The 17012-nt window shown below is 41.7% G+C and overlaps 1 protein-coding gene across 1 annotated transcript; it reads right to left on the reverse strand.

The window, feature by feature from the left end:
• Positions 1-1795: 1795 nt before the first annotated feature.
• Positions 1796-16617, reverse strand: CBLIF (cobalamin binding intrinsic factor). The gene is made up of 9 exons (XM_032640516.1): positions 16500-16617; positions 15626-15802; positions 14776-14889; positions 14220-14360; positions 12151-12332; positions 7928-8105; positions 6351-6552; positions 4076-4194; positions 1796-2018 (listed from the first exon to the last, which is right to left on the reverse strand). The coding sequence occupies exons 1-9, from the start codon at positions 16597-16599 to the stop codon at positions 1957-1959; spliced, it is 1275 nt and encodes a 424-aa protein (XP_032496407.1). The 5' UTR covers positions 16600-16617; the 3' UTR covers positions 1796-1956.
• Positions 16618-17012: the final 395 nt, after the last annotated feature.

The following is a 17012-nucleotide window of genomic DNA, read 5'->3' on the forward strand; positions in this document are numbered from 1 at the left end:
CAAAAAGGAACCCACACAGACTACATTTAATTAAGGTGCTTCCTCAAAGCGGAATTGCAACTTCTCATAGCAGACCCATTGTCAACCTCACTCCCCTGTCCCCGACCCCTGCCAATACAGATGAACACAGTTAATAAGTAGGTAGGTAGTTAAAACGAGGTTTCCATACGTGAAACCAGCCTGAGATTCCCCCTAGTCTTTCATGCCCCTCTTTTTCCTTCAATTTCTATCATTATAGCAAACGCTGGGTGCAGAATACACACACACACACACACACACACCTTCCTTTGGTTGCCCAATTTTTTGTTAAAGGAGGAAAAGTCATCTTTGTTTAAAATAATTTCCCCCCATTTCCATTGCTCAATTATTATGTGTTGAATGGAGAAAACTTAGGAACCAGAGAAACAAAAAGACATCAATCACTAATCATTCTGTCATGCGGAGATAACCACTGTCACACCCTGGGGCGGATGATATTGTGATGTTGTGTAGTCTGATTTCTTCACTTGGCTATGCATGAACGTCTTTTCATGTCATCAAGTATTTATCTTCAACATGAATTTTAGTGACTTAGAAGAATCCCATCGTACAGACCCACCAGGGTTTACCTATGCATTGCTCTGTTTTGGGACATACACATTGTTTCCGTGTTTTCCATATTACAAACATTGTGATATGTTATGAGAGAGCACTTATTCACCACTCCCTGAGGGTTTCTACCATTGTAACAGTCCTGGTCTTTTTCGGGCATACAGTGACTTACCTAATAGCCGTGATGGGTGTGAGGATCTGGGCCTGTGTGGTTCATGCCTCTTTCTCCTGGGAGCCAGATCGTTACCAGAGAGCAGGTTCTTGCTCTGGGGTGCCAGGAGGGGAGGCCTGTGATGGGGCCGTGAAGTCTGTCCACTTCTGGGCTTCAGTTTTAGGAACTGTATTGAGGCTGCATATCTAAGTTTTTTTCTCTAATCGTCCCAGCTGACATTTAGATTCTTATATATATCTGTGTCCTCTTATGATTTCCCCCTTTCTATAAATTTCAGAATTAGGACTTTTGGGGATCAAAGTGTACATCTTACGCCTTTTGTCACAAATGTTCATATTCTTCTCTAGAAAGTTTGTTCCAGTGTTGACTCCAACAAGCAGAATTTACCAGTTGGTTGTCTTAAATTTTTCTCCCAAAGATCTGTACCTTCAGTATTTATATACCTATGTAGGACAAGGTGAGATTATAGATCTATATATTATATCTAAAATATTATATGTATTATTTATGGGACACAGTTATATATCTACATTTAATATATAAGACATATGTTAATTTTATATTAATATCAAACACATTATGTTCATATTAATATATTAAATACATAGATAAATTATATAAAATATATTTGAAATGTGATTTACGCAGAACAAATATTGGAAATGGAAGTCTGTGATATATCGATAACATGATTTACCTAGTTCTGAACCATCTGGGAAGCTTCATATGAAATAATTTTGGTCACTTTATGTATGGATGAATGTGTGTGTACAGATATATGTTTACACTAGGTGATTTGAAAAGGAGTACTTGGTATAAGAAATAAAAATAGAAATTTTAAAGATACATCATTTCCTTTATAGAATAAAAGAGTGTGTTGGTTAATTAATCAAAAAGGTCAGAATGACCTTCCAGAATATCAGCCAGACGCCCCCGTTTCCCCCTCACCCTAGGTTTAAATGATGACTGGGGGTCATTGTCTTGAGAAGCCGGACTTTTGCTTTCATGGGTCACAGATGTTGAAACTCCAGTGAAGTTTGCATCATTTATTTTACATTGTGGTTTCCATGTTTTAACCAGGAATATGGTAGCATTGTAAATACCGACTTTTTGGCACAGATTTGAAATGAGGTGAAAAAAAAATTCCAGCCGTCCTCTGGGGACGTTTGATAGAAGCTCAGTCCTTCTCCTCCTTAGTACTGTGTGAAGTTGGCTGTGATGTGCTCGCAGTTGAAGGGTATGTAGTCAGCAACTCCTGGAAACAAGCAGAGAACAACACGAGGTGCCCACGGTGCCCATAACCACGCCACCCTCCCACAGGACCAGCCCATTAAATTGGTTAGAGAGACAAAATGGCCATAGAGTTGGTTAGTGTGAAGGGAGCATGGAACTGAGATTCAGGGGTCCTTGTTTCCAGGGTCTCAGTTGCCATGTGGAGCACGTCTTTGGCCAAGCCCCTTAGATTGTGCCAGCCTCCTTCCCTCATATACACTATTGTACTACTAGTATTTATGCTGAAGAATTATTTTCAGGATTAGAAATAATGATTGCCAAATGCCTCATACAGTATCTGACACATAATAAGTATGCAAGAAAGTAATTACTATTAAAAGGGCTTATGTAAGCCAAATTTAGAGCATTCAAGGCGGGAACTCATGTTCCTTTTAGAAGATTTTGTAAGAAGTGAGGAAGGGCGGTGGGTTGAGAATTCTCGTCTTTCTGGGCAGGAAGCACAGATGATGACATAATCGATGATTCACTCTGAAGTAGCGAGGCATCAGAAAGCATGACAATTCCAGGCCCAGATCTTTTTGGATCTCAGAGGACTTGCTTTTCCCCAGAGAAGAAAAGTAACTGGCAGACATGAGAATTAGACTGATCTAAGTTCCCAGGGCAATTCTTGAGATGAAGGTGGTAAGAGAATTAATAACGATAGTGATTAGCATGTTTGAACAAATACCATGCAAAAGGCACTGAATTTACTCATTTCAAACACATTATTTCTAATCCTCACAATAACCTAAGAAATGGTTACTGCTCTTTCCATATTATAGCTGTGGGCACTGTGCCTCAGAGAAGATTCATTATTTGCCTGGTGTAGCTAGAAAATAAGGGGCTTCAGGAATTCCCTGGTGGTGCAGTGGTTAGGACTCAGAGCTTTTACTGCTGGGCCCAGGTTTGATCCCTGGTCAGGGAACTAAGATCCTGCAAGCTGGATGGTGTGGGGGGGGGGGGGGGGGAAAGAGAGAGACCTAGAAAGAGAGAAAGGGATTCTAACCAAGGTTTATGTGACTCTAAGATCTTTCTTAAATGCTGCGCTGCAATTCCACAAATTCTGCCTGGCCAGATTTTTTTGTCAAATCCATGGTAGGCTCTAGAAAAAACGTCTCTCTCATTGTAATCTTGGATAATGAAGCATCTTGACAAAGAAGGGTGACAATGAACATCAGATTAACTAGGTAACATCATCCTTCGACAAAACCATAGACCAGTACTCTTTTTAAGTTGCAGGATGTTTTAGTATTTGTGCAAACATTTTAAAGATTGTTAAGGTTTTGCTGAAGTCTGAGTTTTATTCTTCCCACTTTCCCCACACAAACATTCTTCTTTCTGGCGATTTTTAACAACACTACAACAAAAGAAGGCGAAGAATGGATTTTGAGTGAAGCTGTGGTCTTGATTATCTGCTCTATCACATGCTACATGTATGCCTTGGGCAAGTCCCTTTTTTGTTTGTGAGACTTAGTTTTTTTGTTGTTGTAAAAAGAGTCACTAATGCCTACAGAGTTGATGTATGAAATAAGATAGCATTACTACATTAACAGATGTTATCTTATCCCTCTCATTTATTTCCCACTGGCTGTGAATTCACTGTTCTTTTGCTTTACATATACGTGTTTAATTTTTTAACCCCAAATTGGCCATCTTCTTAGATCACACACTTAAAAAAAAAAAAATCTTTCTCACATCTGCTTTTTCCTTCTTTAGCTCTTACTACATTTGGTCAATCCACTTTTCTTGTTCACTGGATATTTTCCCACTGGCTCGGGGTGGAGTTAGGATTCTTGATATTTTCAAAAGCTATTTTAGAGAGCTACCCATCTGTTCTAACTATCCATCTATCTATCTATCAACACTGTATATATATTCGTAATATATCTGCGTATGTACATACGTAGGTAACAGCTATATGTACAATTATTGTATATACATAGAATCTCACAATTATTTATCGATTAAATTAAATATGGAAATGAAAGAATTAGCCTTCAAACGATGGAGAAAATGCCCACGTTCCTTTTCTTCTCTCACCTTCATTTAAAGGTGTTTTGCCGCTCAGGAACTGCCAATACGTCTTGTGATTAGCATTTTCAGCGATATTGTTAATAGAAGAGACCATGAGTCCCCAGGATGTCATTATGGTTTCAAATCTGGAAGAATAAAATCATATACGATTAATACCTCACTTTAAGTCAGGCAATAAGAAGTTAAGATGAAGGGACAGAGACCTTCTAAATGCTTTAAAGATCAGAAAAACATCATGTTTCAAAGAGAAAATGCAAATGACTAATGAACATAAAATTACTTCACTTGGAAATAAATAAAAATAAAATGAACAGATTTTTAAAAAACCTATCAATAAGCAGATTTTTAAAATGTAAATGTCCAACAATGGGCAAAAAAATTAGGTGAGAGATGGAATGAATATCCAAGATTGACTCTTTTGCAGTTATGAAAATCATATTTTTCAGTATTTTTCAGTGAAATGGGAAAATGCTTATGCAATAATATTAAGTGAAAATGTGGGATACACATCGTATCAGAAATATCTATCTCGTTAATTATGGATCACAACTATTTGTAATATGCATGGAGAAAATACCTATAAAATTATAAAAAATATCAACAGTGATTATATGATAGATAGACATACATGTTTTGTTTTCTTCTTTATGCTTCCCCCCCTCAAAATTTCTCCTATGTGTATTTATTACATTTATAGTTAGGAAAAGTTAAATCAGGTAAAATTAAAGCTAAGCTTAGAGAAGAAGTAAAGTACATTCAGCAGGTTGTTGGAAAATTAAGTATTCTCGAAATGCGATCTTTATCTTGACCTGTTCTACAGAAGTTAGGGAAGTGATGGAGCTGGTCTGTGGGCAGCAGACACGTGTACTTATCCTAACCCTGGAGAATAGATCCCACGTCACTCGTCTATTCCTTGGCCTTTGTCAGTCTTTCTCCTGGACAGCTCTCTGCAGAATTTGGATTGGGCCATCTTTCCTTTGAAAGTATCTCCTCTTTTCCTTTCCATGACCTGGCATCTTCCCCCTCCTCCTCCCATAGCTTAGGCTTCTCCATATTTCTCTACTGTTCCCTCGTTTTGCAAACCATAAACATTCCCCAAAGTTTAATGTTCTCCTTTGTGATTTATTTCTATATTTTTCCCTTTCCCAACTGGGTAGTAGAAAGAACATAAGAGTCAGTCAAATCTGGGTTCAGATCTCAATTCCTATAGTTTGCATGTTATGTGATCTTCAGAATATTACTTAACCATTTTGGGCCTACGTGGTTCTGTCTGTAAAATGGGAATAATTATATCTGTCTCATGGTTTATTGGAAGCATTGTATCTGCCACCTACTACACTGTCCCTAACTTCAGCCATCAGCTCTATCAGATGACTACCCAATCTCTTTTTCTTGTCCTGACCTCCTCTTTTTCTAGGACTTCCTTTATACCTCCAAAAGCTTCCTAATGTTTCTGTTTTGAATGCCAACAATTAATCATCTAAAGGAATTAGGTTTTTCTCTGAAGGACATTCTTTCTTCCTGACACTCCTACCAATAGTTTTGAAGCGTCTTGCTCTTGACCCCCACATGCAGTCACTCATGAGCCCTGGGGCATCTTCCTTGGTACGAGTACATTTCTCCTAGATGAAGTCCTCATCGGTTTACAGCTTCATTTCTGTAGTCACGCCCTAGCTTTCCTCCTTGTCACTCATTCCCCAAACCAATGAACATTTTACAACATGACTTTTCTTACTCAAAAACTTTCAATGCTTCTCTGCAACATGAAGTCCGAATTCCTTAGCCTGGTATTTCAGGCTTTCTACAATATCACCCAGTGTATCCTTCCAGACATCATTCATTTAATTCAGTCCTGTTTTCTCTTGTCTAGTCAAGCTGGTCTACTCATTGACCCTAAATTCCTTGCTCAGTCCTGTCTCGAATGCTTTGTCCTCACCATCCCCCTCTTCCTAGAATACCATCCTTCCATATCTTCCTGTATGGTACCTATTCTTTGAATGTGGTCCAAAGCCACCAGCCTTCCTTGACTCTTCTAATCCACACTGTGCTCTCTCTCCTTTGAATTCCTGTTTTAAAAACTTCATCTTCTATTGACTTGAAAGATTTAATTTTTATGAGAGCCTTGCCTAGTTACTAGATCGCAGGCTCCTCAGGGGGCTGTTAAATAAAGATCTGTTACATGATCAGAAGGGAAAAAAGCAAGAAAATGAAGGAAGAAGAGAGAGAATGGGAATTCAGGTTGGGCTTGGGAGGAATGGTGAATGTCACTTGTAACACTCACTTGAATGTGGGGTTTTTGCGCTGTGCTTCCTCTAGGACAACAAGTAGCACTGATCCTCCTTTTACACTAACATTGATGGTCTCATTGAAGAGAAGCTCCACACCCCTCAGCTGGTTATTTATGGTGTATTTGACGGTGATATTGGATGCTGAGGTGGGAACACGGCTAGGATGGCTGGGTAGAGTTGGTTGCACCTCATGACCTGGGAAGAGCAAAGAGGCCAAATTTGTTAAAGATTATGGGGTTTGTAGTATAGGTACAAAATCTCTGTTATTGGCAGCTTATCCCAGAACACATTTCAAGAGATGACAGTGGTTTTGTGTCCTTTGTGGATTGTTCTGAAGAACTGGTATGACCTATGAAGCTCTCATTTCCATCCTAGAGAACTGATCGTAGCTGAAGAACTGACAGCTAGCTTAATAACGAACGTTTATTTTGTTAAAAGGATTTGTCAACTGAAGGGAGGGTTGTGAGCCCTAAGTCATGTATTTTACATGGTGCTCACTGTTCTCTTGGGGTTTTTTGTTAACCCGAAGAATCTAGAAGCAAAGGTAGTAAGTTTCAGACCATTTAACAAAATACCTGGGCACCTAGTGCAGAATCCTAGGAAGGACTCCATGGCCACCTTGTTCAAGTTGGGAAATCTTTGGGAAACAGCCTAAGGAGTTAGTGAATGTGGCTATGTTTGGTATGATTGTGGTCAGGTTGCTTAATTGTGGTCTCTATAGGTTCTGTACTGAGATAGACAAGGAGCTTACTAATCTCTGCTTATCTCAGGAAGTCCACGCAACATAAGATGAATCATACTTTATGTTAGTATTTGATTAGAAAGAAGAGTTGGAGGAATCTATACCAAAGACACTGGGGTGATAAATTTTTTTGCAGGACTCTACTTTCTAGATGTATATTTCTGCCATGTTTGAATTTTAAGTATCTCTGTATTATATTTGTAAATGGATAAAATAAAGATATTTCAAATAAGAAGGTAACGTGCCAGATTTCCACCCCATCCCTTTGGTGTGCTGTGAGCACATTTTTATATCTCCAAGTCTTGGCTGAAACGTCAACTCTGTTCTTCTCCTAAGGTTCCCAAACTCAATGATTGGTCATATACTTTCTTTGCTTTTGCACTGTATATGGCTTCTATTTCTGTTTAATACTTAGTTCATTCTTCCAAATATTGTAGTTTTTGTCTACATACCATCTCCTGACTCTGTAAAGAGCACATATGATAAGATATTGCCTGGTGTTTGGTGCATTTGTCAAATGAATGAATGACGTCATATGTTACCTGACTGTTAGGACCATGGATCTTCTCTCTCCACAAGCATCCAACAAAATGATTTACCTATAGTAGGTGCTCAGTAAATGTGTGTTGAATGGAGTGGATGTGGGAGCAGAATTCTGAGGACAGGACAGCATGGCTGTGTGCTAACACACAACTCTTGGGAACTGGCCCTGCCTACGTGGCAGTCATGTATATAACAAGACCTTATGCCACTTAAAATTGGTCCACGTATCATTCCTGGCATAAGTTGCCACTTTATAGGGAGAGACAGATGTTAAAGAGTTCTTACCAGGGCTGCAAGACACGTGGGGCACATCTAGGTATGTCTTGCCTTTTAGGGAAGGGAGGATTTGGGCAATGGACATGGGGTTGTGAAATTTCCCCTCCTTAATCTCATCCAATACAGAATCCATGGTCTGCTGGCAGTTCCACTCCTTCTTAGGTGGTTCAGGTGTCACGGAGAGAGCCTGGGGCCGGGGTGGGGGTGGGAGGGTGGGTAGAGAGAGAGAGAGACAGATTAGGTATAGCTGAGAGTTGGCCTTTATTAACCTTATAAGGGACAGACTTGATCACTAATCTTTGTGATCAACCAGAGTCCAAAACCGAAGCTGCACGAGGTTCAGGACAACATCTGTCTTATTCACGGCTGTGTCCCCACTGCTTAGTTCAATGTCTGTCACGTAGCAGTCACACAATAAATATCTGAGCTACTCTCAGTTTCAGGGAGTGCTATTAGGGCTGCAGTATTTACTAACAGTTCTTGCATGTAGAAGGAGGATGAGAGCTGGCAAAGCAAGCTCCTGGGGAAGCTTTATTGTAGGACAACCTGGCCATCTAACGGTAGTAAACTTCTCTTGTTTTTTGTTGTTCTACACACCCTTTGGTGGACTCTTCCCACATTCTTTGATCATGTCAGTACTGTCAGCTAGAGGCTCCACGATCCTGGGCACAAGGGTGGACTCGTGGGCTGGGTAATCGTAGAGTACTATCCTCTTGGTGACAGTGATTGATGGACACATGCACGAATCAGAGTCCTTCCATGATACACAGACATTGGGAGAGAGAAACATTTCTTCCCCCTTGCTGGGGTTAGTAATCATGGAGGTGCTGGTGACCATCTTTCTCAGCCACTCTGAAGAAGCCATACAGCAGGAGAGAGTGAGAAAAACCATGGCTGAGAGATGATGAAACAGTGATCCCTGATGTGATTTGAGCCCTTTATTCTGATTAATCCTGAAATCACCTAATCGAGCCCTGGATCCCCCAGTTTCTGTGAAATAGTAAATCTCCATTTTTTTTTCTTAAGCAAAAATTATTTGGGTTTCTGTTGTTTGCAAAATGAGTCTTGATGAATACACCAAGCAAGTCACTCTACTTTGCTGAGTTTTCTGTCTCACGGGTAAAATAGAAATCATAGCTCCTGCCTACCTTTGGGGCAGTCATTGGAGGTTCAGATGGGATGCTGTGAAGCATTTTGTAATGGTGTGTTGCGGAAGCTGTCCTTAGCACCTCTCTGCCTTTACCGTTGTGCGGACTCATCCACTCATTAGCAACCCCAGAGCGTGTTAATGGTCTGGGGATGCTGATGACCCATTCACTTGAAGCTTTGAATGGGAAATGGGTGAAGGGAGGGGAACCAGAAATGGCTGTGAGCTAGAGGCAGTACTGTGAGCAACTAGGCAGTTTTGACAGGCTCTGTTAACCTCCGTAACCATGACAATGGCTCTTCCCAGTGGCCCCTTTACAGGGCAGTTTGGTTAAAGGGCATCAGTCAGGCTTTCCCAGCAATCGTATCTGTATCTTGTCCACTTGCCATATTCATATCCCAAATCCCACTAAGTGAGATGTATCCCCTTGGGATAAAACATCACAGCACCAACTCTTTAGAAAGGAGTAGTGCATTAGCCAGTTAGACGTCAATAATAACTTCGCATGAAGAAGTTTATGTCCCCAAGTTAGGTTCTTGTCAGAGGAACCTTGAAAGCGTTGGAATATTTATGGAAGAAAGAAGAGGAAATGCCTCTGGGAAACAATGTGGGTGGCCTAGGTCACTTGAAGGGCACTGACAGCTGGCAGAGGGTGAGTGAAGGCTGCAAAGGAAGCTAAATATCACGTCTCTTCCACTGGGAGAGCTCACAAATAATTATTAAATGCCACATTGTGCCTGTGACTTTTTTTATACCTTTGCTATCATGGGGAAAACGAAATTCCAGGAAATTCAATATTTGCCCAATATTGGCCAATATTGTGGCCAATCTGGGAGGCAAACCCAAGTTGTTACAGCCTTAGAAACCCTTTGTTTTTGACACCAGAACATTTTAGATTAGAAAAAGTTTATATAGTAGATATCTGGTGATTTCAGACCTCGGACTGCCTGCGTAAACTCTGGCATAAGGCGGGTAGGGAGAGGTTATGTAACCTAACTGACAAGTAATCCACGTGGCCTTTGCTATCTGGATATGGGTGAGGTCCTGCCTTTTTCAAAGGAAAAACTTTAATTCCCAGGTACAGCTTTTCACGGTGTACCCTGCAGGTGCTAAAATCCCAAATAGAATTCACAAACCAAATTAGCAAAAGCAAACACTTCTCCGTCTGGCTCTAAGGTGAGCAAGGTTATTTTAAGTGAGTCATGAATAAAACTTGCCTTAGATTTCTTCAAGACTTCCTTTGTTCCCCCACAAAGCTTTCTAGACCTGAGGCCTGGGAAAGCTTTTGTATGATTCGGCCATAAAAACAAACAGTGTTTTGCTCTCTGACAAAATTTTATTGACCACGACATGATGTAGAAACTGACTTTATTTTCATCAGTTGGTCCTATGGCACATTGGAGTGGGGACTTTGTATTTACTCTTATGTTTAACGTGAACTAATTTCTAGTCTATTTATGCCTCTTGCTCATTTTTTTATCTTAATTTTAAAAAATACTTTAAAAATTGAGATGTAATTGACAGATAACATTATATTTGTTTCAGGTGTAGTAACAAATGATTTGATATTTCTATATATTGTCAAATGATCACAGTAAGTCTAGTTAACATTCATCACCACACATAGTTTCACATTTTTTATATTGTGATGAGAACTTTTAAGATTTACTCTCTTAGTAACTTTCAAATATATAATACAGTATTATTAACAATAGTCACCACGCTGTACATTACATCACTAATTTTTAATGTATAGAATATCAGACCAGTCTCCAACCCCCTGCACTAGTTCAGAGCTAAATTAGGTTTAGGGTGGGCAGTGTAACTCCATGGTTCTGTTTCTTTATTTTTTAGTGATGTATAGTTGATTTACAATATTATTTTAGTTTCAGGCATATGGTGTAGTGATTCAGTATTTTTGCAGATTATACCCCGTTATAGATTATTACAAGATACTGGCTATAATTCTCTGTGCTATACAGTATATCCTTGTTGCTTATCTATTTTATACATAGTAGTTTGTACCTGTTAGTCCCATACCCCTAATTTGTCCCTCCCGCCTTCCCTCTCCCCTTCGGTAACCACAAGTTTGTATATAGGTGATATCATGCAGCATTTATCTTTCTTTGCTTGATTTAATTCACTAAGCATGATATTATGATTCTCTGTTTCTTGGGATTTCCAAGTTGGGAAGGTCATGATGTCGTTTTTCTATTAATCCCATGGGGCATTTTGAGACTCTGGAGCATAAATTTCTTAGTTTGGACTACAGGATTTGGCCACAGATGACCCTTTAATTTTTGATTCTAGTTGGTTCTCTCTCCCCACGATTATTGGTGTGTTTTCCGGTGGAAAGTGTTGCCCTAATCAACGGAAGGGGAGGTGTGTGTGTGTGTGTGTGTGTGGTTGTATTTGGAGCTATGTCAAACAACATCTTATAGAGTCCAAGCCTGAGACTCTATACTAGAGAAGCATAGGACTGAGTATAGATTTGATGACCAGACACATCTGGCGCTGACATATATTAGGGATCTTTGTGAGGTTGAACTGAGGCTGAGATAGTAAAAGACCTTGACAAAGATTAGATGTCCAGGCAGTTTTAGATTATTTTCATTAATCATTTTGAATACAATCCCACCTTTTCTTGGATCAAGGTAAAGATCTGATAGAAGAACACTTGATTGGCAGCATGGAATCAGAAGATTCAATATTTTTTGAGGACCTCCTTGAATATCGTTATTTTCTAATACACCGAACTTTCAATTGTCTATAATTATTATGAACAAACTGATCATTATTCATAATAAACCAATACATTTCTTGGATCTATTTATTTATTTATTTCCATGGAAGGGAAAAGAGTTCATGCATATTTGATTTTATACTTTACCCGTGAGGTAGGGATGAATTAACACGTACCTGTATTTCACCAGTAGAGAAACTGAGGCACAGGTGCCGTAAGGAATCTACCTGTAGTCACAGTAGCTGGTCCTCCACAGAGATACTACCAGAAGCCTGGTCTCTTGGTCCTACAATCCAGGCTCAGGGACATGGACCCAGCGAAGGGCATCAATGACGCACTTACCTGCACGGCAAGGCCAGTGCTGTAGATGTTTCCGATGATGCCATCGTCTAGGATCCTCTTGCTGATATTCTCCACCGTGTTCTTTAGTACCTGGCTGAACAGGGCTCTGTAACCTTCCTCTGAACCTATGGGGATCTTGTTGTACATACAGGTCAGAGCCAAGGTCACCACTGCCCCTGTATCTGAGAATCACAGCATGGGATAAGACAACCACGACCACCACAATATGAACAGCTAACAGCTGTGTGCTTATTGTGTTCAGGTTCATTATCTCCTTTACCCTTCAGGACAATCTGTGAACTAGGACCTATAATTATCCCCATTGAGGGGATGAGGACATGGAGGCTCAGAGAGGTTAGGTAACTGCCCAAGGCCACACACCTGAATGCAGATGTGTATGACTCCACAGCTCATGCTTTGAATGAAAGTCGACTAGCAACATTTTCAATCCCGCTTCTCTTGTCCCAATGTTTATCTTTCAAGATGTCAGCAGTTGATGAAGGTCCAGCCATCACCACCTCTCACTGAAGTCCTCTCTGTCAATCCAGAAGAGAGACTACACTACAACAAGTGTAGTCTCTCTTCTGGATTGCTTTAGCATTTGTTGTTTGTACCTGTTTTGCAGTCTCAGCACCGTCTGCTGTTAACTGTGCCCTGTGAGTTCTCAGATGAGGGGAGGGCGGGGATTTTCATCTCCCATAGTACCCAGCACAAGGGCTTTTTTCATTATTTCATTCTTATTATGTGTGAACTGAATGGGCAAAAACTCTGACATGACGAGACCAGAAGAAATCAAAGACTTGCCAGATGGCATTTTTTTTCATCGATCTTTCCCTCCCCACCCTAATCTCCACCCAAAATTTCATCACCTCATTAAGGATGAAAATGTTGGCAAGGAAGCCCCAATTTCCTGAACTGGCAGAGAGGCCTCAGCAATGCATGAGGTCCCAGATGGGAAACAGAGGCCAGTGTGTGTTTGACCCGTGGGGAGGGTACTTGAGTAAAATACCTACCAGTGTGCTGGTCTGATAAAGCCTGAAAAGAGAGAGGTCGCTGCTGCGGCACGTATAAGGGGTGAGAACCTGAGATAATCCTTTTGCTTAGACAGTGGTAGAGGAGAAAGATGACCGCCAATGAGGGACATAACAGTGGCCCGCACAGAGGGCATCATACAGAGAAGGGATCGTTATGTGCAGAAGAAGGACACGGTGTGGTAGAGGAGAGAGCTTCCATTCACAAGCAGCCACGTGCTCGCAGGATGAAGGAATAAGATGGTCCCAGTGCATCCTCGAAGGGGAGCATTATGGGTTTAGTGTTCAGAGGGTAGCTGTTTAGTATAAAGAGAATATTTGGGGACTTCCCTGGTGGCGCAGTGGTTAAGAATCCGCCTGCCAACGCAGGGAACATGGGTTCAAGCCCTGGTCCGGGAAGATCCCACGTGCCGCGGAGCAACGAAGCCCGCGCGCCACCGCTACTGAGCCTGCGCTCTAGAGCCCGCGAGCCACAACTACTGAAGCCCGCGTGCTGCAACTACCAAAGTCCATGCACCTAGAGCCCATGCTCCAACCCCACTCACCACAACTAGAGAAAGCCCTCAAACAGCAACAAAGACCCAACACAGCCAAAAAAAAAAAAAAGAGAATATTTGGATGTAGTAAGGAGAAGCATCGAGAAGAATAGAGTGTGGAAGCATCAGCAGCGACTAAAGAGGAGGTTCAGGGTGGGACTGAGTCCAGACACTGATTTAATAATTTAATCACTTGTCTGGGAGCAACTCCTGACTTGGATGACGTATTTATTGTTCTCAATGGAGATTCTGATTTGTCTGTAACTGTCAGACATGGCAAGGATTGTCCTGGTTTCTGTTTTATTTTCTCTCTTTCATTTATACCTTAATTCACATGTCCAACAAATATTTGCCAAGTATCTCTCATCTACAGACATTTTCATGGTCCTCAGCTCCTCTTCCATGGAAAGCTCCCCCCCTCCCACTTTCCCTCCAGCTCTACCCTTCAGTGACCTTGATGTTCCCAGCTCAGGGCACTGTGTGAAAGTGGTAACCTACTCACCCACGTTGAAGGGAGAGGAATTGGCCAGCAGGCTCTTGGCAAAGCGGGCTGCTATGGGTAGGGTCGTCGCCGGGTTTTTCTGGCACAGCGCCAAGATCGCCAGACTGGGCCCATAGAAGGATAAAGCATCGGTATTGAGGCCTTGGAAAGGGATAGAGGGCCTTCATAAGACTAACATTCACCGTAAAGAAGATATTTGTGAAAAAGGAAAAGCCAAACCTTTTAAAGAGACATTGCTAGAAAACCTGTCCAAAAGGAAAGATACCATATGGCAAGAGATAACTTCCATGTGTCTCAGAATAAGACTGTCATCTGGCATGAGAACAGAATAAGAGGGATGCTGCTGTCTTCAATGATGGCATAGAACTGTTTCCCTGGGATAGTGGTCTTTTCTGGTTCATTGGATTGGAAGTGGAGATCTCACTTGTGGGATCATCAGAGGTACTTTGTGTCTCTTGCCTAAACTTCCACTCTCCCTTCCTTTTTCTTTATAGATTTAAAATTCTCAGGAAAGGCCATTTGCCTCACTTCCCCCTCCCTTCTGATGAGGTCTTACTGGAAGGCGCCCAGTTCTCCATTTGTCTCTGTAGAATCGATACTTTGTTCCCAGGGTCGTGGCAGGAGGAGGTGAGGGCCATAATGGTGAGGGCAAGCTGACCAATGGTAAGGTCTGTAGAAGAGAGAACAATATAGTTAAACAAAGGCGTTCTCAGGGGAGAGCACCAGGGGCCAGGCCGAGCTCTCTGCTTCTTTCCAGATCATTTCGATTTTTTAAATAACGTGATTAGTTTTTTGATCTTTCTCAAGGAAAGAAGTATGGAAAAACATTGAAGAAGTATGGAAAAACATTAAATAGGCCATTAATCTAGTGGCCTCTATGTGACTTGACAACCCCATCAGGAATTTCTGGTATCTGTTTAGAAAAGCAGCAAGAATACCCATACAAATTCATATATAAAAAGAATGTATAGTTACAAGATAATTTTAACTTTACTCAAGTTTATCTAATTTGAACCTCAAGGCAGCTCCTGTGAGGCAGGCAGGACAGAGACTTTATTATTTTGTTGTTATTGCTATTAGTGTTATTGTTATTAGAATTATTTGCGTTTTGCAAATGACGACCGTGTGGTTGATGGGGATCTGTGACTAGTCCAAGGTCACAGAATTAGTAAGTGGCAGAGCCAGACCTGGAAATCTGCTCTTTTACATTTAATCTAGAGCTCTTTCTGCTTTGCTGCCCTCCTGTGTGAATGCCCTGACTTCACACACGAGTCCTTCCAGGTATGCAGGGAAAGGTGTTTGGGTGATTCAGGTACCATCACAGGTAGCACTGGGGTGGGGGGACATGGAGGTGGGCCCTGGGGATGGAGATTCAGGGAGCAGGCAGAGGGGCCCTGGCTTCTCACCAGCTGTGTCACTGTCCATGAGCTTGAAAGTCAGGTTCTTCTGGGCCTCCAAGTTGTAGGCTCCGGCCAGGTTCATGGCAATCAGGATGCTGGGGTTTGGGAAGGCAGAGTGGACCACGGAGCTCTCCATGAGCACTTGGATGCCATTAACCAAGGGCTGCTCTGCTAAGGGAACAGCTGCAAGGGACAAAGGCGTTTACCAAACCCCTCATCCTCGTTCCCTCTTCTCAGAAACATGTTTCCTGTGTCTCTTAGGAGAAGACAGGAGTAGCCTTGGTATCCTCAGGGATGCTCCCTTTGGGGTGATTATTAAAGAGCAATGGAGAAAACACTGGGCTTTTTCTTTGGAGGCCAGTTAGTCCCTACATCTTCCCAAATAACCCTTACCTTTAAGAAAGTGATTTTTCACTTAGTAACATCGAGCACTATGGCTCACAGACATTTCATGCTATTTCTAGCATGTTCCTAGAAGTCACTGATTTCCTTGCATCCATTTTTTTCTCCCTCTTACATGAAAAATATGAAAGATTTGGGATATGACCTATCCTCAGCAAGTACCCAACATTCTCACTAATAGTGGTACCTGGTCAGAACAGCCACTGAAGATCTTTCTCTGTATCATCAACCATCATTCCTGCAATGATATTTCAATTTCTCTTAAAGTAAAATGCATAGACTTGCCTCTCAAAGAACTTATGCTGTTAAGTCAGGAAAGATGAACCACACACACTCACACCCTGACTCACCCGCTTTGGAACTCCTAGAGTGACCACTGTTTTCAGGCACTGTCTCATGAGCAGACTTCAGTGTCTGAGGTTTCTGCCTATCCCCAGGGTAACTGCTTCCCTGACCTTGGAAAAAATGCTCTACTCACAGCATGAGCTTCGGGTCTGGGTGCTGGTCCCAGTCATAGCCCAGAGAAGGGTCAGGAGTTGGAGGGTGACCCGGGTCATCCCACTGTCTCCTGTCCACATCTCCCGTTCACAAGTTCCAGTGTTTGCAAGTAGAGTATTTCTCTACTCTTTCTTATATATGCTTCTCTTTGTAGAACAGTCTGCTCTCCTCCCCCATCCTCCAGACACTCCTAACACTTATGCTGACTGCACTCTCCAAGATAAAACTAATTTCCATTTGCTTATCTAAGTTTACCTACTATAGAGCCTCCAAGGTGCCTGAAGGTCACATGTAGGCCGCACAGTCATAGGAGACACTCAGGGCTTAATATGCGGTGAAGGCAGCGATGACCAAGTGTCCTTTACTAAAATCCTGGCAGGCTGGCTAATGTGCGAATGTAACAGAGACCTTCTCCTAAGCCTTTGCACGCCCAGACCGCCTCTTGGCTGTTTATCGGCAACCACTTCATTGAGGTTTGGGGGATTCCTAAGGC

Source organism: Phocoena sinus, chromosome 8 (assembly GCF_008692025.1).
Source record: "Phocoena sinus isolate mPhoSin1 chromosome 8, mPhoSin1.pri, whole genome shotgun sequence".
Lineage (NCBI taxonomy): Eukaryota > Metazoa > Chordata > Mammalia > Artiodactyla > Phocoenidae > Phocoena > Phocoena sinus.

Bases quoted from the DNA above. Each gene is read 5' to 3' on its own strand.
- CBLIF (XM_032640516.1), bottom strand. From the start codon at position 16,599: ATGTGGACAGGAGACAGTGGGATGACCCGGGTCACCCTCCAACTCCTG. The intron at 14,890-15,625 runs GTGAGAAGCCAG...TCTCTTCTACAG, and splicing joins CATGGACAGTGACACAGCTG to ACCTTACCATTGGTCAGCTT. The intron at 6,553-7,927 runs GTAAGAACTCTT...TGCTCTTCCCAG, and splicing joins CCACGTGTCTTGCAGCCCTG to GTCATGAGGTGCAACCAACT.